The 22805-nt window shown below is 59.6% G+C and overlaps 1 protein-coding gene across 1 annotated transcript in view; it reads right to left on the bottom strand.

The window, feature by feature from the left end:
* The window catches only part of TMEM132D (transmembrane protein 132D), a 150555-nt gene that overhangs the window by 22984 nt on the left and 104766 nt on the right, over positions 1-22805 (bottom strand). The window contains 1 exon segment of the mRNA XM_036277306.1: positions 5878-6061. Within this exon segment, the coding sequence (XP_036133199.1) occupies positions 5878-6061 (184 nt within the window).

Here is a 22805-nt window from a genome sequence, read left to right on the forward strand (position 1 = left end):
CAGGTTCCCGTCCGGAACCACACACCCCGCGAGGGACAAAGTGCTGGGACGCTGATGTTCACGGGGCCGCCAGAGCGGCGAGGGGACCGGGGGAGCCACGGCTCCTGAGCACAGACCAAGGAGGGCTCTCCACACCCTCACGCACCTGCGAACAAACGCCGGGACCGGGAGGGGCACCGGGAGCACCCGCTTCTCGGGCCAGAAAAGCAAAACACAGGGCAACTCTGCAGCTGTCTCAGGTCTGCAGCAGCACCCACTGTCGGGTGGGCCGTGGTTCATTTATCTACAGGAGGACATCTCATCCAGGTTGCTTACAATGGGGGGACGATTCTGAACAAAATTACAGTCGGCCTTGAAAACGCAGACTTTGGGGGGCCGACCCCGGCGGAGACTAACGCCTGTGTGTGACTGTGGACTCCCTCAAAGCTCAGCTGTCGTTTGGTACCCCCCGGGACTGCTTCCGGGACCCCGCAGCTGCCGAAACCACGGACGCTCAAGTCCCCTCAGTAACCCGCAGTCGGCCCCCTGCGTTCGCGGACTCCCAGCTGTGAGTGGAAATCAGTCGTTTTTTCGCTAAAGAAACTCCACGCGGAAATGGACCTTTGAAGTTCAAACCCGTGTTGCTCAGTGAGACCAGCACTATGTGAATTCCTACGCCGCCTGTTTCAAAATTAAATTAGAGCGCTTTTCTGAATAAAGAGAGTTCCCGCCCTGGGTCGACTCCTGCCGTCCGCGGACAGTAACTCTCATCCCCGTGTTTCCAGGGGCTGTGGTGGGGGCGTCGGCGTCGCGGTGCCGCGCGGAGGACGGGCCGGCTGTGCGCTGGGGGGCGGCGGCGGAGAGACGGTGCGGGCGGAGAGCACGCCCCGAGCTGGACGGGGGGAGCTGGACGGGGGGAGCTGGATGGAGCAGGCCTGGCCGCTGACCTGCTGTTGGGAAAGCCAGAATCACTCAGCAGCCTCGAGACGTCAGGAGGTTTCGCATGAAGGGCACAGAGCGAGGCTTTCGCCAGGAGACAGAGCCTGCATACCGCGGCAACTGTGGCGTGGGGTCGCGGACGGGCAGGGGCAGCTGCCCCCAGGGAGCAGGTGGCCCTGCCGGTCTCGCTGGCGATACACAGACGACACGCCACCGAACGGCACACCTGAACTTCGTAACCGTCATCGGCCAGCGTCACCCCGAGAAACGAACCGCAGAGACACAGCCAACGTTGGGATTCGAGGAAATGCTCCGCGAGCGGCAGCAAAGGCCCCTAACTTCCCGAATGTGCTTCCTCAGCCTGAACGAGGGAAGCCAGGCCGTGGACAATGGGGTGCTGGTGGGCCCCAGAGCCCCGGGCCTCTGCTTCCCAGAACAAGCCGAGGGGAGACGGGACCCCAGAGCAGAGGTGCCCCTGTTCCCTGCTTCCTGAAGACAGCTCTGGGGGTCTCCAGGGAGAGGATGGCCCGAGAGGTGACAACACTGGTGGGGTCCACAGAGCATCTCAGGGAACCCCCACGCCCCGGGTCCCAGACTAGGGTGACCTATGTGCCCAGAAGGGGCTTGGGGGTCGTCCGTGAGCTTTGGGACCTGAATTAACTCCTTATTGTGGGTGGGGTGAAAGGTTTTCAGGGACTCGTGTTCCGTGGCTCTCACGGGCCAGCAGGACCCCAGCTGGGGCGGTTGGGACTCAGAGGTGTGAGCAGCGGTGAGCTGTTTCCGTCCCCACGAGCCCCGGGGATGGGTTCCAGGGCTTCCCCAAAGCGCAGGCGCCGGCTGCAGGGTCACCGCTGGGAAATGCTGACTCGGGGAAGCGGACGCAGAGATGAGCAGAGAAACGCAAGGTCAGGCACCCCCTGCTCAGGCCACTGCGGCCTTTACCCGGAGCCACAGGCAGGTGGCAGCCTGGCCCGGAGAGTCCTGCGGCCGAGGACAGGGTGGGACTGGGAGCCCCTAGGAGGCAGCCGAGAACGGGGGCCCGGAGACGCGGGGTGTCACGGCCAGAGCGCAGACGGCCGCTTCCTCTCCGGAGCAAGGTGAGCGCTGCAGACGCAGCGAGGGGACATCCTCAGAGGACCACGCACGCTGGGACGCGGCTGAGCGTGTGACCGCAGAGAGATTCCAGAAAGTTCCGAGAGGATTCAAGGGAAACTGGAACATGCCCCGGAGAGGCTACGATTCCGTAAACAGCAGGGACGACGGGCACCTGCCGGGCACCCAACGGCGGGCACCTGGCCGGCCGACGCTCCACCACCGGTCACCCTCGCCCATCACCATTCCACACGAGCAGAAAGCCCACCGCCGGCCTCAGGATTAGCCGGGGGCTCGGGGCAGTGGTCACAGGACGTACGGCACATCCACAGCCGTTCCTGGGACACCCCTGACCTTCCGCTGGTCTTCAAGGTTGACGTCGTCACGTAGTCTGAGCTGCAGCCGACCCGCCTGGACCCTCGGAGCCCCCACTGGTGGTCCTGTGTCCACACACCTGTGTCCCTCTTGCTGCCCGGAGTGACATTGTAAGAACAGATCGTGACAGACAGACGGCCGACAGACCTACGGAAACAGGCTCAACATCGCTGGTCCCCGGGGAGATTCTACTAAAACCACAATGAGGCACCACCCATACACCGAGCATCACCTGCTGCCAGGACGCGGGGTGAAGGCCACCCCGTGCCCCGCCACTGGGGACGCAGCCCGGAGAACCGCAGTTTGCGCAAAAGACGAAAAACGCAGCTGGTGCCGGCCAACAACCCGCTTGAGGTGTTTATCTGACGAGAACAAGAACACGATCTGGAGAGATGCGTGCACCCCGTGAGGGCGGCAGCCTTGCTTACAGCGGCCAACCCGGAAGTAACCCAGGTGTCTGCCGACAGGCGCCTGGTAACATAACGCTGAGCAGAAGCCAGAGAAACACACACACCACGTGGTCTCGCTTAGCCGTGGGATCTAATGAAAATAAACCGACGAACAAAACAGACCTGGGGACACGGCAGCAGGGGACTGACAGACGAATTTCGAAGGAAAGCGGACAGGGCTGGGAGAGTAACCAAAGGACTTACACGCACATACGCGTAACCCGCGGACACAGACAACGGGGGTGAAGGCCTGGGGTGGGGCGGGGTCCGGGCGAAGGGGGAACTGGGGACATCTGTCACACTCTCGACAATAAACACATTGAAAAATAAGGAAGTGGTACGGATGGAATATTACTCAGCCAGAAAAAAGGACGGTCTTGCCATTTGAGACCGCGTGGATGGAACTAGGGGTATTCGTCTAAGTAAAATAAGTCAGACAGAGACAAACATCTCACGATCTCACTAAGATGTGGAATCTTTAAAAACTAAATAAATAAACAGAACAAAAACAGACCCACAGATACAGAGAACAAAGCGATGGCTGCCAGAGGGGAGGGGTGGGGGATGGGACTAAACACTGACCACGAGGCATCAGATCCCCAGCGCATCTACCACGGTTGAGGGCACTAGTGCCACGCCCTGCCCTGGGCACCCCCGTTCCCACGCTCACCAGCTGGCCCCACTCTGGGCCGGCACCTCGTTGCTTACATCCGGTCATCTGTGGGACCCTTCCTGGCCTGTCTGGGCTCAACGTTACGCCGCGGGGCGCCCCCGCTCTGAGACCTCACCGCAGTCTCCCCTTCACAGCGCCTTGTTTTCTCTCTCCCGGCCTGAGCCCCTTCTGAATGGACCTCGCTCAACCATTTCTCCTCCGTGGGCATGAGCTCCGTGGCCCCTCGGCACCGAGGACGGGAGCCAGCTCGTGGTGGGGGTGCAGGGTCCGCAGACCAGCTGCCCTTCCATGGTGCCCGCAGTGGTCATGCCCCGAGGATCCGCTCACCCGCCGGCTGAGGCCGCAGGACGAACAGAGGCAGGAGGCCCCGTCACACTGCTGCCCCCCGGGGAGGCGGCTCCTTGGGGACACCAGGGCGGCCGAGGGCCGAGCCGGCAAGGCAGGGCTGTCACAAGACACAGTTACGTCCGATGACGCGCCATCGCAGGAGGCCGTGTCCAGCCAGTGTGTTCACGAGCGTGGCTTCTTGCACTTGGTTTTCTAGGCCCTTCTGCACACCGACGGGTCAGCGGCCTGTCTCCACGGTCGACGGACTGGCTGTGGGCCCGAACCCCGGGGCCCCTGCGTCTGGGGTCCAGCTCCAGCCCAGCCCTGACCGGCTCCTCCCTCACCTGTGCCATGGCCGAGCCGCACCAGCCGCTGGGTCCCCGTGGGAATGCAAAGCGTCCCCGTACCCAGGGGCACAGACAGGCGCACCCGGCACCCCACCCGCGAGCGCGGCGGAGCTCTGGAGCGGCCCGGGGAGCCCGGGTGGCCACCACACACGGAGCGAGACTTTGTCAGGGCCGCTCACGGGCACGCGCAGCGAAGGTCTGAAAGGGAAGTGTGGCGTGCTCCGTGGCGTGCTCTGTGGCGTGCTCCGTGGCGTGCTCCGTGGCGTGACGCGGTCTCGAAGCCCGGCGCACACACAGGGTGTCTGGCGTGTTCCTGAGCAGGCTGGTGGGGGGGTCGCCGTGAAAAGTCAAGTAAACAAGAGCCCAGAAGCTGCTCGTGGCCCAGATAGAAGGGGTCCCCTTATGGGAGCAGGAAAGACGGCTTCCTCCCCCGTCTGGGGCCTCTCACGTCTGATCTCCGTGGGGGCTGGGGCGGTGCGTCGCCCGGGCCAACCGCACCCCTGATGGGAGGTGCACGGCCCGGCGCTGCCCCCTCTCGGACCCCAATGCACCCACTGGGTAGCAGACTGCCCTCCGGCACTCACGCGTGGCCTGTGCCCCTGCCTGGGTGCACACGAGGCCGGGCCGGGTGGCCGGCACGGAGGGGCGGGCGTGACGCCGGCCAGGAGGCCAGGCTGCGGCCGCTGGAAGGCAAGCCCCTTGCACAGAGGCAGAGACACGCATCCGACTGCGGAGCCTGATCTACACGCATTCCACCCGAAGCTTTTCACGAGCGGACTGCACGGCCGTAGCGCTGCGGGTGCGTTTCGTCTGCTGGGCCGGCACAGACGGAGATCCGCTGCGTCGGAGGTTCGGGAGCTCGGCCCGTGAGCGAGAGGATCAGAATAGACCAGAGTAGACAGGTGATGTGCTGCCTGTGGTCTCCGCGGCCCGAGCGGCCCGGGGGGACCCCGCACTCAGCCTGGCGAAGGCTGAGCCCCAGCTCCCTGCGGCGTCCGCGTCACAGAGACCCTCCCTGGGGACCACGCGGTGGGCGGGCGGTGTGCTGGCGTCCGGAAGGGGCGTGGAGGCAGGGGTGGAGGTGGGGTTCAGACAGAAAGAGGAGACAGGGAGCATGTGGGGGTGTGAGGGATGTGGCTCCTGCCTGTCGTGGTTTCCACTGGTCCTCTCAACCTGCCACGTTGACAAGACTGAACCCCAACTCGCCACCCGTCTCACTGTGCACAGGGGCAGAACGGGGGACAGAGCGGAGGGCCAGCAAGCACCCCATCTGGCTACGGAGAGAAAGGAGGCACCCTTGGAGGAGGTGGCATGGGGGGGGGGGCGCAGAGCTGAGTCGCGTGTGTCACGTGTGAGGAGACCTCCAGTGTGACCCCGATGGCCCGTCCCTCGATCCGCTCAGTCTCTGCAGGTGCGTGTGGGAGGGCCCTACGCAGACCACCGATGACACAGTCACCGCATCATCGACACTTTCCACGTAACCCGAGACCCCGATCTAATACCTCAAGTTCGTTTGCTAAACCACGTGCTGCTCCTGTACTTCAGCGTGAGGTAACTGACGGAATCAGTGATTTGCAGTCGGTGCCATGGTTCCGCCCCGGTTCCCACTGACACCCCCCGTCACGTCTGGGACGCAGTGGACGCCCTGCTCGGTCCCCGAGTCCTTCCTGACCGCCCAGGACAGGGACGTTCCTACCATGGCCAGTGGGATGACGCCGATCAAGTCCTTCTGGCTGACGTAGATCTTGGAGATGCCCAGGTCCGACGTGACGTCCCCTGGATACTCGACCTGCCACGTGACCAGCTGTGTGGCCGGCGGGTCGCTGGGCTCTTCGATCTCCACGTCGATCTGCATGACCTCATCGGAGGCGCCGTCGGCCCTGGAGAGGAGAGGACAGTCGTGAGTGTCGGGTGCGCGGACCCTGCGCGGGAGCCATGGAGCCACGGAGCCACGCGCGCGGGAAAGAAGCCAGACGCTGCTTGGGAACGGGCGTAGTGGTGACAGTTACGAGTCTGCAGACATTCTGGCCTCTCCCAGGAACACGCGCTGGAAGTGGGTCCAGGCTGGACTCCCCGGGGAATTTCACAGCCACGACGCTCGTGTGACGAGCGGGCTGCACACCCTCGGGGGGACGGGAAGACCCTGCGGTGAGAACCACCGGGGTGGGGGCAGCTACAGACACGCTTTCGACGCCTCCGTGGCCAAAGCAACGTCCACCTACCGGACGGTCTCTAAGGATCCACGTTTCGTGTGACTGCGAAGCGGTGGCCGCCCGCCGACATTTAGGACGCGGTTTGGCCATCAGACAACACCAAGGTGCTGAAGCGTCTTTATCGCACCGTGAAACCCACGCAAAGGTATCATGAAGAAGCTCAGAGATACGTGGGGGTGCCCAGGAGCTCCCCATTCAAAGTAAGGATGAGCTGGAACACTGGAGAATGAGGGGTGACGGCAACGAAAGTGGGGGGAGGGGATGAGGAGAGCAAGGGACAGAGGTGGGACCCGCATTGCCCCCAGGGAGCCCCCGTGGCAGGGTCCCCCCTCCCTCGGGCTGGAGGAGCTGCAACGAGCCCTGAGCCGTGGGTGGGAAGCCCCCCCCCCCGAGCTCCCACAAGACACTCCCCCCCTCGGCTTCTGAAGGGAAGATGCTCAGCTCGACGAGAAATACTGGCCGGGGTGGGAGCTGGGGATGAGTCCGCTTCCATCCTTAGACGCCTGTGTCTTTGGAGCCTGGAAGCAGCCTTTCGGGGAGCACGGGACCCCTGGGACGAGGCGCCATGCGGACTTCTGTCTGGAATTTACCAGGGTCACGCTCCTGTTTGTGAAATGAGACGGCCCTTCTCCGGCTGTCCCAGCGCGCTGTGGGTGTCCCAGCGCGTCAAGGGGCTCCAGGCCACCTCGGGCCCCGTGGGACCCCGCCGGCGGGGACTCCTGCCTGTGAGGGCGCGACCCCACTCTCCTCCTCGGCAGGACCTCAGGGACACCCAGCAACCCGGGAGGGACTTCTTCACCGGGGACCAGAGCCACCTTCGGGAAGGACACATCCCGCCGCTGTGCCCGAACACGTCTTTCCTGAGCGACGCTTAGCTCGCAGGGTCTGTCAGCGGTTCTGAGGGGGGCTCGGACCAGGCTCGGCCGGTCCTCTGGGGTCCTCCCGTGGAGAGCCATTCGGTCGATGCAGTGCCTTCTGCTAGAGCTTTGCACCTGAGGAAGAGGCTCCCAGCTCTGGGGGGATCCGAGGAGCGAACGTGGGGGTGGCCTCCACCCCGTCCCCGGGGAGGCTGCAGTGTGAGTGTCCCTGACTTTGACCCCTGGGGCCAGGGCGCTGGGCGTTCACCCCGAGGCACCATCAGCAGCGGCCTCCTCAAGGGCGCAGACTCTCGGGCTCTTTGCTGTGGGCAGCGCGGCCCCGGAGCTCAGGAACCCCCAGAAAGTTCCGGAGAGGTCAAGGGAGGCTGACGCCCCGGGAACCAGAGGGGAGAGGAGGGGCCCCGGGGTGGGGCTGCCGCCGCCCCGTGTGGCTCACTATCCAGGAATAGAGGACTCTCGTCCCAACGGCCCGCGGGGATGTGCCCAGGTGTGTGGAGTGAGCTCCAACCGCTCCCCCAGGGCGCGGCCACTCAGACGCCAGATTCGCCCTCTTGCTGGCTTTGCTTCCGTTCCCAGAAACGCTGCCCGTGTTTCTAGTGCGCCATCTGGAAAAGCCCACGCTGGGAACGGAATTCCACGCTCTGCCCCTCCCCCCCCCCGCCGCTCCGCCAGCTCACCCCAACACACACGCCGGCGCCCGCGCCCACCCGCGGCTGCAGGGCGACCACACTCTCTGCGGACCCACAAGGTGCCGGTTTCCCTGTCCAAACGGATCTCCGTCCAGGCGGCTACGCGTTAACGTGCATCTCGGACGCTCAGCTCTGGAGTGTCCAGTGTCACAGGGTCCCCGCCCACGTGGCTCATTTTCCCGTGAACGGCGGATGTCCACGTCTCCTGCTCCACATCGGTTCCTGACACGCCGTGGAGCTTCCGGACGTGGCAGGAGACCCCGAGGCAGGCACGTCTCAAACCACCTTGTACAGCAATGTCCACTTGGCTGGTGCAGACTTTATTGGAAGTGTGCGGGTTCCGGGTTCGAGTGAGCCCCGTGTGAGGTGTTGACCGTGTTTCTGTGACACGTGGCTTTGGTGGTCGTCACCGCGAATGAGCACGTCGGTCCTTCCCGATCCCCCCTCCTTTGTAACACGATGCCCCTCGGCCTCTGCTTCGCACAGACTGACCCGTGGTCTTCACAAGAGTGGGCGTTGTCCTCTGTGACAGGGGTTCCGGCGTCTCCGTGCCAGGGACACGGACGTGGGAGGGGCGGAGACGCAGGAGACGCAGGAGACGCAAAACGTCTTCGTGCAGGAACAGGGGAAAAGGCACAAGTCTGTTTCGAGGGGAACGTCCGCCCGCACCCCACCCACCCGTGGGAACGTCTCCGCCCGGCCGCAGGCAGAGGCTGGAGGAAAACAAAGCTAAACCCTTCCGGTTCCACGCCTGACGAATCCTTCGGCGGAGTCACTGGGACCCGCATAGCTGCTGCATTTTTTAAATATTTCTTTCTGTTGGGAGATTTTTGACTTTAAAATGAAAGCGATTTGTGTGCTGCAGATGCATCGGCGCCCCAGCCGGGCTGCAGGCTGCTCCCCACCGCTCGGTCCGCACCAGCAGCACCGAGGCCACGGGCTCTCCGCTCGGCCCCGCAGACGGCACCGGAGCTGTGACGTGGCGCAGCCCAGGCTCCGGTCGCGCTGGGGTTGGCGAGGCGGCGGGCAAAGCAGCCTCGTGGGTCGGCCCCTGCGTGTCTCCTGGGGGGCTGGAGAAGGGTCCGGCTCTGCGGGCAGCTCCTGCCTCCGCCCCACCGGACGGACAGCGGTCTGGCTGCCACTTCCCCTCAGACATGACCGGAGGGTTTGTCACTAAAAATGTCCCCTCCGGCCCTGGCCAGTTTGCTCAGTGGTTAGAACGTCAGCTGGTAGACTGAAGGGTCTCAGGTTCGATTCATGGTCAAGGGCATGTAGCTGGGTTGCCAGTTTGATCCCCGGCCCTGGTCGGGGTCGTGTGGGAGGCAACCAATTAACGTGTCTCTCCTTCTCCCCACCCCCACTCTATCTAAAAATTAATGGAAAAAGATTCTGGGGTGAGGATTAACAACAACAATAAAAAGTCTCCTCTGGGCCCTGGCCTGGCGGCCCAGTTGGTTGGAGCATCGTTCTGGTGCAGAGCATACACCAAGGTTGCGGGTTCGACCCCCGGCCAGGGCGTGTCCAGGGATCAACCAGGATGCACAGGTGAGGAGAACACAAGTCCAAGTCTCCCTCCCGCCCTCCCCCCCTCCGCTTCCTCTCTCTCCAAACTCAACGTTTAAAAACCTCTCTCTAGACGTCTGGGACCGGGGTGCCCGCCCTCACGTTTATCATCCTCAGAGGACAAGGCTCCGCGAGCAGCTGTCCATCGGGCTCCCTCTTCGCCACGTCTGCCCGCAGCCCGGCCGGAGCAGTGGCCGGAGAGGAGCCCTGTGCTGGCCCCAGTGCCCGGCCCTCGGGTTGTGCACAGCCCCGGGCGCCAGCCGTGGCCCCCGGGTCTCCCCGAGCGAGCTAGTCCCCCCTGGGTCTCCCTGAGCAAGCCGGCCCCCTGCGGTCTCCCCGAGCCAGCTAGTCCCCCCCGGGTCTCCCCAGCAAGCTGGTCCCCCTGTGGTCTCCCCGAGCCAGCTAGTCCCCCCCCCCCGGGTCTCCCCGAGCGAGCAGGTCCCCCCGCGGTCTCCCCAGCGAGCTGGTCCCCCTGAGGTCTCCCCGAGCCAGCTAGTCCCCCCGGGTCTCCCCAGAGAGCTGGTCCCCCTGAGGTCTCCCTGAGCCAGCTAGTCCCTCCCCTGGGTCTCCCCGAGCGAGCAGGTCCCCCCGGGTCTCCCCAGCGAGCTGGTCCCCCTGAGGTCTCCCCGAGCCAGCTAGTCCCCCCCCCCGGGTCTCCCCAGCAAGCTGGTCCCCCTGAGGTCTCCCCGAGCCAGCTAGTCCCCCCCCCCGGGTCTCCCCAGCAAGCTGGTCCCCCTGAGGTCTCCCCGAGCCAGCTAGTCCCCCCCCCAGGTCTCCCCGAGCGAGCAGGTCCCCCCGCGGTCTCCCCGAGCCAGCTAGTCCCCCCGGGTCTCCCCGAGCGAGCAGGTCCCCCCGCGGTCTCCCCGAGCCAGCTAGTCCCCCCGGGTCTCCCCGAGCGAGCAGGTCCCCCCGCGGTCTCCCCGAGCCAGCTAGTCCCCCCCGGGTCTCCCCGAGCCAGCTAGTCCCCCCGGGTCTCCCCAGTGAGCCCCCGCACTGCGGGCAGAAGGGCTCCACACTCGTTTGGAAATGCAAACACGATGACTAATTGAAGTGGTGATAATTGCTAACTCTGCTAATGGTTTTCTCGACTCCCATCCGACGTGACAGATGAAAGCCCAGGGAGGTTCGGATGCTTAATTCTTCCGCAGTGAAACATAATTCAAATATGTATCCAGCGAGTCCCGGTCGGAGGGAGCGGGTCCCGTCCTCGGCCGGACGAGCCGCCGCCGCCGCCTCCGAGCGGCTGGCCCTGCGCTCCGGCCTTCCAGGGCTGCGGGTCCGAGCGGCAGAGTTAACCCTCTGTCTGAGGCTACAAGAATGCCAATTACTTTCCTGGGATAAATGTCAATACATCCCGTTAAGCCTTGTGATTTAAATATAATTAAAGACAAACTTCAAGTCCACGGTGCCTTTCTGGTTTGGGGCGTGACGGGCGAGTCACTGAGAATCGCAGAGCTGCCGGAGGGAGGATCTCATCACGGGGCCCGGCTTTCTCATCTGCAGAGACGGACCGACCGCGGACGCTGTCTCAGCCTCCCCACGCCACCTGCTGACCCTCAGGGACAGTCCCGTCACCGGCCGGGCTCCCCCAGCACGGAAGGCGTCCGCTCGGCACAAACTCGCCCCCGACTGGACACCGGCCGCAGGCGGGGAGGCGCCTGGCGGAGAGAATGTCCTCGGGGGGATCGCACCAGGGAGAGAACCTGACCTCAGAGCACCTTACGCTGTCCGATCCCCAACCTCCCAGGGCCTCTGGTTTCTCAACCTGAAAACCATCATAATCACGGCTCTCCTTGGGATGGGGGTGAAGTCTCCAAGTGTGGCGGGCGGGGCGCTGAACAAGCCCAGGGGCACCCTTTACGTAGCCGACGTGGTGCACTTTCGAGTTGTGCCGTACCCGACCTCTCGACCCCGTGGGCCGTCCCAGCAGCGGGAAGACAGCGGAGTCCTGCAGTGAAGCATCTAGGAACCGCCCTGCGCGCTGGGGGGCTGTGCGTCCGGCGAGCTTGGGCTGCAGTTGGGCGCGAAGCCCGGGCGCCTGTGGGCTGAGCGGCGCTCTCCATCACGACGCGCCTTCGGAGCTGTCAGGAGGTAATCGCCCGGAGACGCTGGCACACTTCATCACACGGGTCCCCTGAGCGTCGCCTTTAATTCAATCAGCGGATCACGGCTAACGAACCTGATTACGGGTGATAAACGGTGAGCACCGTCATCCTGGGGAGGGCCTGCGTCCGGATGCGCGCATCGAGCGCCCTGGAAATCCTGGCTCGCCTGCCGCGTGCCCCGGCGGGCCCGTCTCCGGACCCGGCCATGACTCTGCCGCCAACCACGCACACGGACACACGGGTGGCTCCGTGTCTGCGGGACGGTCGGAGCGCCCGCCACACGCAGCGGCGTGAACGAGCGAATGAACAACTGTAGGAACCCAATGCCAAGGTATTCAACGAAATGAATGTGTTTCTGCATTTTAAAGCTCCGGCCCACGGACCTGTCCTTCCCGGAGGATCCTCCCCGGCCACCCAGCACGAGTGACCCGCCCCACCTGCGCCCTCTCCCTCCACCACACACGGTTTTATGTTCCTGGTCCCCTCACCTGAGCTTCCTACATGTCCCCATGTCAGCAGCAGGGACCCTCCCCCCCCCCCGCTGATGGGGGCACCAGGACCCCCGGCTCAAACGGGCCTCCAGTCTGTCCGCACTGAGCACGAATTTCTCCACCAGCATCAGCACCTGACAGTTCTCAACACGCCCGTCGATTTGCAATTCACTGTAGGGTGTGTCTTCCGTCCCTGGGTCTCCTTTATGAAATATTTTGGCTATTTTTTTAGCATTATCTTGTTATTTTTTTGGACCCGTTAGGATTTTCATGAGCGTGACACTGCCTTCCGTGGTTCATCTGTGGGGAGTCAGCCACTTTCCGCTGCTAGCTTTTCAAAACTCATCTGGGAACATGGAACGCCGCCCCAACTCCCGAAGTCTCGCTTCTCGTCCCTTGGCGAGGCCCGGGAATTTTCTCCACATTGTTACCAAACACACGGTTCTCAGCTTCTTCTCGGGTAATTAAACGTTCACACAGGCAGTGTACCACCCCTGAGAGGTGATCACAGGGAAACGATGATGCTTTGAGTCCGGGGCTCCCAGCTTTCTGAGAAGGTGATGACGCTGGTGAACTCCGCACCAGAAACACACGTGTGCTCGGCACGGCGTTCACGGATCGACTGGTACGTCAACCTCCGTAATGACTTTTTTTCTTTATTGATTTTAGAGAGAGAGGAAGGGAGACGGAGAGACAGAAACATCGATGAGAGAGAACATCAATTGGCCGCCTCCTGCACGCCCCACACTGGGGATCGGCCCACAACCTGGGCATGTGCCCTGAGCGGGAATCGAACCGGCAACCTCTTGGTGCAGGGTCGACGTCCAGCCACTGAGCCACACCGGCCGGGCTCTGTAATGACTTTTAATGTAGAAAGTCACATCTACACCCACACCCCCCTCAGGTGCGCAGACTGCGTGGCCGGTCAGGTTCACTGGGCCGTCCGATGAGACGTGGAAGTTTTCCGCCTTCCGTAACTTCTGTTCCAGCAACAAACAGCACGTTCGAGACGCTGTCGCCCGGTGGGTGCTGAGACCTGGTGGGCGACTCCTCACGGGGATCAGGAGCCACCACATCCAGCCATTTGTGGAACTAGTGCCACCCACACCGAGAGGCTCTCCCACACTCTCCAACGTCTGTGAAGTGAACGTGCGAGAGCCCTGTGAACAGTACGCACACCGGAGCGCTGGGCGGCTTCCCATCTGCGTGTCAGGAGCCCAGCCCGGGAGCTCGGCCGTGCACAGAGGAGTCACCACACGGAGACGCCGCCCAGAGGGGCGAACAGCCCCGGACGCCGAGCGTGTCCGTAAACACAGCCCCAGGAAGCTCCTCCGCCACGCTGCAGGCGCTGCCCGGCCGCCGGGTACAGGTCTGTGTTTTATACGTTTTTATTAAATACCTTTATCGTGCCCCGAGTGCCCACCAGGAGATGAGGGGGTAGAACGGCCCTGGCACGTTCACACAGTGGAACGCTCCTCGGCCATAGGGAGAAGGGTCCCCCCGGGGCAGCGTGGAGGGACCCGGAGACGATCCGCCGAGTGAAAGGAGCCAGCCCGGGAAAGACAAGCACCACGTGACTCTCCTCACACGCGGAGTCGAATGAACAAAACAGACCGATGAACAAAATGGCAACAGTCTCACAGGTACAGAGAACAGACTGACACCTGTCAGAAAGGACGCATGTTGGGGGGCTGGGTGAAAAGGTGAGGGGATTAAGCAAAAACAAAACCCCTCACAGACACGAACAACAGTACGGGGGTCACCAGAAGGAAGGGGGCGGGGGGGAGAAGAAGGTAAAGGCGGTGCCTGGTGATGGAAGAAGACTGGACTTGGGGTGGTGAACACGTAACACGTTAAGTAGATGATATGTTATAGAATTGAACCCCGAAGCCTACGTAACTCTATTAACCCATGTCACCCCCATAAATGCAATAGAAAAAATTAAAAAGAACGTTGAAATAATAAAAACCATACCCAGAAAAAGCAGTGACCTCTTGCATGCGGGGAGAAAGGGACACACTCCCGCCACCGGGGAGACGGACCTGAAGGGGCCCGATGGAGCCCAGAAAACCCTGTGGCCAGCAGCTCACAGCTGGCACCCCGGAAGGGGCAGGGAGAAGGGCATCGCGTGGGTCAGGGTGACTCAGACGCACCGCGGGAGGCTGCCTGCCGCCGCCGTCAGCGGAGCAGACGGGACAGTGCTTCAGGGTGCAGCCTGCTCTCAGCACGATTCTGGGGCTGTCTGAGCGGCCTGAGAAGGGGTGCAGCAACCCAAGGCCGAGTCCAGTCTCGGTGACGTCATGCTTGGCAAAGACAGGCGCTGCGCAGCCTCATAGACCAGCGACCCCCGACCTCTGACCCGCCGTCCAAAATGCTCCGCTCGTCAGTGAGGACGCTGACAGACGTGTTGCGGGTGAAGGGGAGGCCTCCACGCTCCCCAGGCTGACGGTGGTTCACAGGACCATGTCCTCTCCTCCTCCGCTCGCCTGGTCCGAGCGCCACCACCTTGTGTTTGGACGGGGAGACCGAGATGTGGGGGCCTGTGCACCTCACCGCAGACATAAGTGGGTCCGGTCACTTTCCCAGTCTATTTATCACAAGTCGGACATACACGGCGTCGCCTCAGCAACGGTCTCTTTCTCCCCAGGCTCACGTTTCACGAAACGATTCTGTACAGACGCGCCACCTCTTCCCAGCTCACAGCCCAGCACGGCCACCCCACGCAGGCTGAGGACGGACGTGTGCAACCGCTTGGGACGATCTGTATCCTGTTGGCGCTGGTTTCTCTCCAGGTCGTGTGAGGGTGACCTCTGCTCGATGCTTCTCTCGTTCATTCCGCAGGTGTGCGTCCCGGAGCCTCGGAAAGTCACCGCCGACTCACCGCCTTTGGGCCGCATCTCGCAAGGCTCGCTTGCGATCGCGAGGTCACTTGCTCGGGAATGGTGACTACGGGGAGACGACGGTTTTGTGCGGTTGCACCCCCACCCCCCTGTTGAAAATCACTGCTGATGGAGCTCTGTGGGCACGCCACGCTCTCACTGACCGGGGGAGGCTGGCGCGGCGCCTCCCGGTGGGCAGAGCGAGGTGCTGGCTCCTCCGCCTGGACTCGGCCGCGGGCCCACGGAGCGGTATTTCTGCTGCAAACCTTTGTTCTTACAAGCACGCAGGGCTCTCGCATTTTTCCCATAAGCGATTAAACTTAGCATGATGTCATTCTTCATTTTCCCCTCACTGCTGTTCCAAGAATTATACTTTTAAAAAAAAAAAAATCATCTTGGTACAGGTTCAAAATTAAATGTCATAATGCAAGAGACTTCTTAAGGACTTCCACAGAGTTCTCTTTTCTGCAGAAGACTGTTTCTGGGGAGAAACTTGCCTTATATTTATTCATGGAAATGTCAGAGACTTGAATGAACCCGTCGCTTACGCTCCCAACCCCACACTCTCCCATCGCACCCCCATGAGCGCAGTGACTAAGTAGTTACAATGTAGGACTGAGAGGCAGGAGTGTAGGTTTAACTTCACTTCACCTTAAGTAGTTACAATGTAGCGACTGAGAGGCAGGAGTGTAGGTTTAACTTCACTTCACCTTAAGTAGTTACAATGTAGCAACTGAGAGGCAGGAGTGTAGGTTTAATTTCACTTCACCTTAAGTAATTATAATGTAGCGACTGAGAAGCAGGAGTGTAGGTTTAACTTCACTTCACCTTAAGTAGTTACAATGTAGCGACTGAGAGGCAGGAGTGTAGGTTTAACTTCATTTCATCTTAAGTAGTTACAATGTAGCGACTGAGAGGCAGGAGTGTAGGTTTAACTTCACTTCACCTTAAGTAGTTAAAATGTAGCGACTGAGAGGCAGGAGTGTAGGTTTAACTTCATTTCATCTTAAGTAGTTACAATGTAGCGACTGAGAGGCAGGAGTGTAGGTTTAACTTCATTTCATCTTAAGTAGTTACAATGTAGCGACTGAGAGGCAGGAGTGTAGGTTTAATTTCACTTCACCTTAAGTAATTATAATGTAGCGACTGAGAAGCAGGAGTGTAGGTTTAACTTCACTTCACCTTAAGTAGTTACAATGTAGCGACTGAGAGGCAGGAGTGTAGGTTTAACTTCATTTCATCTTAAGCAGTTACAATGTAGCGACTGAGAGGCAGGAGTGTAGGTTTAATTTAATTTCCTCTTTAATGGCCCCCGGTGGCCAGCAGGGTTCACTCTGGACTTCACATTATCAGTGTTTCCTCCCACAGGCCCACGGTGACAAGCAAGAAGGGGACCACCGCACAGATGTTAAAACACCCAGCTTATTTATACTGGTCCTCGCGATGCCCGCCGAGGGATGCCCACGGTGCCCGCCAGCCAGCAGGCTCACCTGTTCCTTCTTTGCCGCTCAGGACCCTCCGGACACACTCACGCTGGTGCTGATTTCCTCCCGGGGGCTCCCAGAGCAGGTGTTGCGTCTTCATCCCTGTGCACGTCATGTAAACATTGTTCTGTGGAGCGTGACGTGACCAGCGTGAGCAGAGCCATGCGGTGGGGCCTGTGCCATGCCCGTGTGCAGCTCCTCCCCTGGCTGCTGACGCCCCGTCTGTGCTATTGCGATGAGTCTCAAAATGAATCGTCTTTTCACAGGTTTGCCGCACACACAGGAGACAGACATCCTGGCACGGAGCACGGGTGTGTATATACATGTATGTATATGTGTACGTGCATGTGCATGTGCATGTATATGTGTATGTGTATGTATAGGTGTATGTATATGTATGTGTGTATGTATGTATGTATGCAATCTGGGGGCTGTTGTCCCAGTCTCTCCCGCAGGGACTGTTCATATGTCCATTCAGCAGAGACAGAAACCAGTGCCCACTGCCCACAGCCATGCCCAAAGGGAAGGCGGTAAAACTTTGGGCTTTTAAGCTCCCGGAGGAGACGTGGCATCTCTGAGTACTTTTATTTTATGTTATTTTCAAAATATGTTTTGTATTTTAGGGAGGAAGGGAGAGGGAGTGAGAGAGAGAAACATCGATGTGAGAGAGAAATGTCGACCGGTTGCCTCCTGTACACACCCCAACCAGGGATCATGCCCAAAACCCAGGCATGTGCCTTGACCGGGACTCGAACCCGCAACCTTTTGGTGCCCGGGACGACACCCGAGCCACGGAGCCACCGGCCAGGGCTCTCAGCATACGTTCAGCTCGCACTCCTGGTTCCCTGGGCGAGGTGGGTGCACTTCTGCACGGGGACGGTCCCTGGCTCCTGCTTCCCGCACTTTGTCTCTGAACACTTCTTGGGAGCCACGCGCCCCTCTGGCTGGAAACCCTCCGGATGGCGCTGTCTTCAACCCGCAGTCACTGCCCGTTCCCTGTATGATCTTCCTGCGCACATAGCGGTTCATGGATCCCTCCATCCATTGCTTTCTCTCCGTTTGTTTTAAATCCTCACCCAAGGATATTTCTCCATTTATCTTCTGATAGAGTGGGAGGGAGAGAGAGGGAAACATCGACGTGAGAGAGACACATCGATGGGTTGCCTCCCGCACAACCCCAACCAGGGCCGGGGACCGAGCCACCACCGAGGTACGTGCCCTTGACCGGAATCGAACCCGCAACTCTCTGGTCTGCGGGCCGATGCTGTCCCCGCTGAGCCAAACCAGCCAGGGCTTCTGCCCGGATTCTGATCCCAGCAGCGTTGTGCTCAGTTTCAGATGACGGAGGAAAAGTCCATGCTGTCTGCTAATTCCTGTGTCCACTGGTCACTCCGTTCTTCCACCGAAATCGCTGATACACGTGACGTCCACGAGACAACCACACGACGTGGCAAACACTGAACAGAGGTTCTCAACAGTGAGCTACTGAAATGCATACTCACACACATACATGTTAGAACATGCAGAGTCCAGATTCTCCCTGCTAATAAAATACCAGTGGGATCTCCCCAGAGCATGAACAGCTTGAATAAAGTGGCCTCTGGACTCGGGACCAACCGGGGAAGATGCGGTTGGAAGTACCCCAAATCCACCCCCCTCTGTCCCTCACGAAACGAACCTTAGGGGAAGATGCGGCTGGAAGTACCCCAAATCCACCCCCCTCTGTCCCTCACGAAACGAACCTTAGGGGAAGATGCGGCTGGAAGTACCCCAAATCCACCCCCCTCTGTCCCTCACGAAACGAACCTTAGGGGAAGATGCGGCTGGAAGTACCCCAAATCCACCCCCCTCTGTCCCTCACGAAACGAACCTTAATGCCGTTGGCCAGGACCTCCGCCTGAATGAACACAAGCAACAACTCCCCGGGCCCCGAGGTGAGGGCTCAGTCTGCCGAGGGTGGCCGGGGTTCTGACGACACGCCACCCCTGGGACGAGGCCTGCGTCAGAGCACCGTCAACGCCCCCCTCGACTCTCTGTGTGTGGGGGTGGGTGCGTGTTACTACATTGTAAATTATAAACTTAACTCCTGGTCACTGCAAAATGTCAAACTCTGCAGCAATGCTAAAAAATGCTTTTCTACTTTGCTCTAATTCCCACCCCCTACTAGCACTCATGTTAACATTTGAGGGAACAGTCACGTATTTGGGGGTTAGGAAGTGTCCTATGCAGGAGAAAACGAACATCCGTGCAATTGCAACATTTTTGTCGGTGGAAGTCAGCATACACCAAACCAAAGCAGATACACCTCGTGCAACATGAGCGTGTGAATGTCACCCAGACATAATGGGGGGGGTGCCTACTAATGGATGAGATGAAGACACAACCCGGCATAAACAATCAGCCATGGGTTTCAAAAGGCACGTCACAGAAGAGGCCACCAAGACGGCCAGGGAGCATCTGAAAAGCACTTTTCTTCATTAGTCGTCAAGTAATTGCAGAACAAAACCACAAAGATACCCCCCCCCCCATCAGATTACCAAGAAATAGGCTAACATCCGGGTCTGGGAAGGTCGTGGGTAAATAAATGCTTTTACAAATTGCTGTCAGAGAAATGAATTAGTTCAACTTTCTGAAAACGAATCTGCGTGTCAGTCATAAAACATTCACATCTTCTTTGACCCGTAAATCTCACTTGGGAATCGAGCTGCAGAAATAAAATCACCCACATCTCAGGGAGCAGAATGACAGAGTGACGGGGCTCTCCGGGAGGCGCTACCGATGCTGGCCGAATACATTACGGCCAAACGAGTCTGTGGACGTCCATGCAGATGATATTTAAAGAGGAAAGAGTCCAGTCTGCAGGTACTGATCGCGCAGGACATGCAGGACATACGCGGAGGTATAAGAGTAAGCAAACCCCAGTTGGGTGAAAACACGCCCACGCATGCAGACCTGTAGACGGGTCTGGCTGACAGTCCAGGTCTGAAATGATATCGTTTGACAATTTCCTCTCTTCTTCGTCTTCTGCATGAACCAGGATCGAACCAAGGATGGAAAGGCCGTGGCGGAGGAACACGGCTGCCCGTAGGTCTTCCTGCTGGGGGTGAGGACTGTGCCGTCACCGTCTGGTCACAGAAAGCACACTGTCCTCTATGACGTTTTGGAGACATTCTCATTAGGGCACCAGATTCTGCTCACGTTGCGCTGGCAAATGAGTTTCGTTCAAGGGCTAAGTCGGGTGGACTGGTGCTGTCTGCAGGGGCCCTGTCGGGCTCAGCGGCTGACGGTCCCTGTCGTCTGCAGGTGGGGGCCGGGGCAGGCGAGCGAGAGGCAGCCAGCAGGCTGCCGACCTCGTGCCGGGTGCCGCTCAAGACAGACCTGCCGTGACGGAAACAGGAACATTGCGTCCAGAAGCGGAAGGAGACGGTCCACTAACGTGGCTGGATACATACAGAACGTCTCCTCGGATAAACATTAACGTCGGAGATCGTTCGTGGTGATGGCCACAGACTTGCAGCAGAAACATGTCGCCACTTTTGACAGGGAAAGACCAGTGCATCTCAATTTTTAAAAATGTTTTCCAATCAGAACAATTTTAGGCGTGAAATCCAATCCATTAAAAATAAACAAATCGTAGGTGTGAAATTCCTTCCATTGAAAACAGCCTCATGGGTAGGTCTCCTGGGCAGCTTTGGCTGAGAAAATATTTGACATCTTTAGGAAATTACTCTTAAAATTTTCCAGTCTACGTTAAATCATTTCTGCAAAGTTAATAGTTTTTTCTGAGTATTATATTTGTTGGGTACTAATGGCAGGTGAATGGTGATGATGGTGACAATGATGAGGATGGTGATGAGGATGGTGGTGGTGATGATGGTGATGCTGGTGGTGGTGGTGATGAGGATGTTGTTGGTGTTGGTGGTGATGATGGTGGTGATGAGGATGGTGGTGATGATGCTGGTGGTGGTGAGGATGGTGATGGTGAGGATGGTGGTGATGATGCTGGTGGTGGTGGTGATGTTGGTGGTGGTGAGGATGGTGGTGGTGGTGATGGTGGTGGTGATGCTGGTGATGCTGGTGGTGGTGATGATGCTGGTGGTGGTATTGGTGGTGGTGGTGGTGATGAGGATGGTGGTGATGTTAATGGTGATAATGAGGATGAGGGTGATGGTGGTGGTGATGATGACAGAGGCATCTGTGTAGAAATGATTTCCTTTCCAAGAAGTGACCTGCAGGTCTTCATATTCCTGCCCAAGAGGGATCGATGACAACCCTCCCACAAACAGGGGTTCCACTGCCTCTCCATGAAATTTCCCCCCAAATCCTGATTTTCTCCCGAGTTCACACCAGAAATACAGGTGCTGAGCACTAAGGCGGACTCTCCAGTTAAACGGTGTCTTCACTCTCGCCCTCTCTCCCTGCCTCGTCCTGAATTCGGCCGAGCAAAGGCCCCGGCTGCCCCCCCAGGACACACTCGCCAGCCTTCAGAATCCCTCCTGGGTCCCGTGACGTGTCTCACGCACGGGAACAATTCTTCACTTTGAAATACATTGAGGTTTTGTTTTTTAAAATGATCGACGATATATGGTGAATAGTGTTTAATTCAACCATTACTACTATACATTTTAATCATCTTAATTAAATTCACCAAGTTGTGTAACCAGCATCGCAGATCATCGAAGGGCCTTTTCGTCATCCTGGTAAGATCTCTTGTGACCCTTTACAATCAGTCTCCACTCCAGCCCTCAGCCCCTGGGCCCCTGGCGACCGCTAACCTGCCTTCTGTCTACGGATTTGCCTTCGGTGGACATTTCGTAGAAATGGAGTCTTGCAGGACGTGGTCTCTGTGTCTGCTCCTCTCTTAGGACAACGGTTTGGAGTTTCACCCCCATGAAAGCAGGATTTTCGGTTCCTACGTTTCACCCCTCTGCACAGACGCGTTTCTACTGCAGCTGATTTTAATTTGAGACCATTACAGGCACAGCATCCTTTGAAAAACGCGTTGGACACGCAGACGACTCATGTCCACGACGGTGGTGGGAGGAACGAGAGTCCGACGTGGGACTCTTCTGCACCCGGCAGTGATCCTGGGGTGCTCATGTCGGGGGGGGGGGCTGCGCCTGGCGCTCATGGCCGACATCACCAGACACGTCCGGGAACAGGCACCTCCCGAGGTCACTGCTCGCCTGGCCATGGGTGATCGGTCACGGCCACGTGCAGTAGCTCCCGCCGCCTCCAGCCCACAGACTCAGACCGAGGTCCGAGCAAGTCTGTTACATCCGCAGACGCCACCCAGCTGTGGGGGCCGAGCCGGAGCCGCAGCCCTTCTGTCCCCGGCCGTTGGGAGGAGATGACGACCAGCTCACACTCACTTGGAGGAAGGAGGGGACGCCGCCGTGTGTGGGGCACAGTGTTGCGGGACCGTGAACCCAGAATCACAGACACACTCACCCCTCCGGACGGACCCCCCTAAGGTCACGGAATTGGCTAAAATGTGTGCTCAGCGGCCTGAAACCAGAGGCGCCATCCCCTTCACTCCAACAGCGGCAGGTCCAGAGACAGGCCTCCGGGCTGGGGGTCAGCCCCCGGGCTGGGGATCAGCCTCCGGGCTGGGGATCAGCCCCCCGGGCTGGGGATCAGCCCCCGGGCTGCCTGTCCTGCCGTCTCCTGTGGACGAAGAGGCAGGAAGGAAACATTCACGCCGGAGAGACACACAGACAGAGACAGACAGGGCCACCTGGAGGAAACCCAAGAGAAAGGGCTTCATCTTCACCTTCAACTCGACAAGGAGATTTAGAGATTGACAGGGTATCACGGACCTAAAAACAAAAATGCGTTACAACCGAGTTACCTGTGCGTGATGGTGACAACACAGCGCCCGGGACAGGATCCAGGGCTGTCCTCCAAAGGAGAGTACCACGAAAGCCACGTGGATAACGCCACGCCGCCCTCCGGCTGCCGTGGGGTTGGAGCCCACACAGCCAGTCCGTCCTCTGACGTGTTGAACAGAAACCGCCCCCACTAACAACGCTCCAGCCATTCAACCCAGGCCGCCCTTGGGACGTGGGCATGAGGAACCCTTCCATCCAGTGAATGGTTTCAAATCGACTGTGAACGGGGAGGTCAGGGTAACAGAGAGCGAACCCCCTGCGCCCCAAGCCTCCCACGGAGGGGCGCGTCCTCCCTCGCCACGTGTCTGTCTACCGCCGTCTTTAGGAGAAAGAGGTCATGGCAAACGAAGGGCTGGCCCGGCCGCCTCGGATTTGGGGACCTCAGCTCAGGAACTCCCAGAGCGCTCGAACCGACAGACGTTTGGGGTCCC

Source organism: Molossus molossus, unplaced genomic scaffold (assembly GCF_014108415.1).
Source record: "Molossus molossus isolate mMolMol1 unplaced genomic scaffold, mMolMol1.p scaffold_m16_p_22, whole genome shotgun sequence".
NCBI classification, from domain to species: domain Eukaryota; kingdom Metazoa; phylum Chordata; class Mammalia; order Chiroptera; family Molossidae; genus Molossus; species Molossus molossus.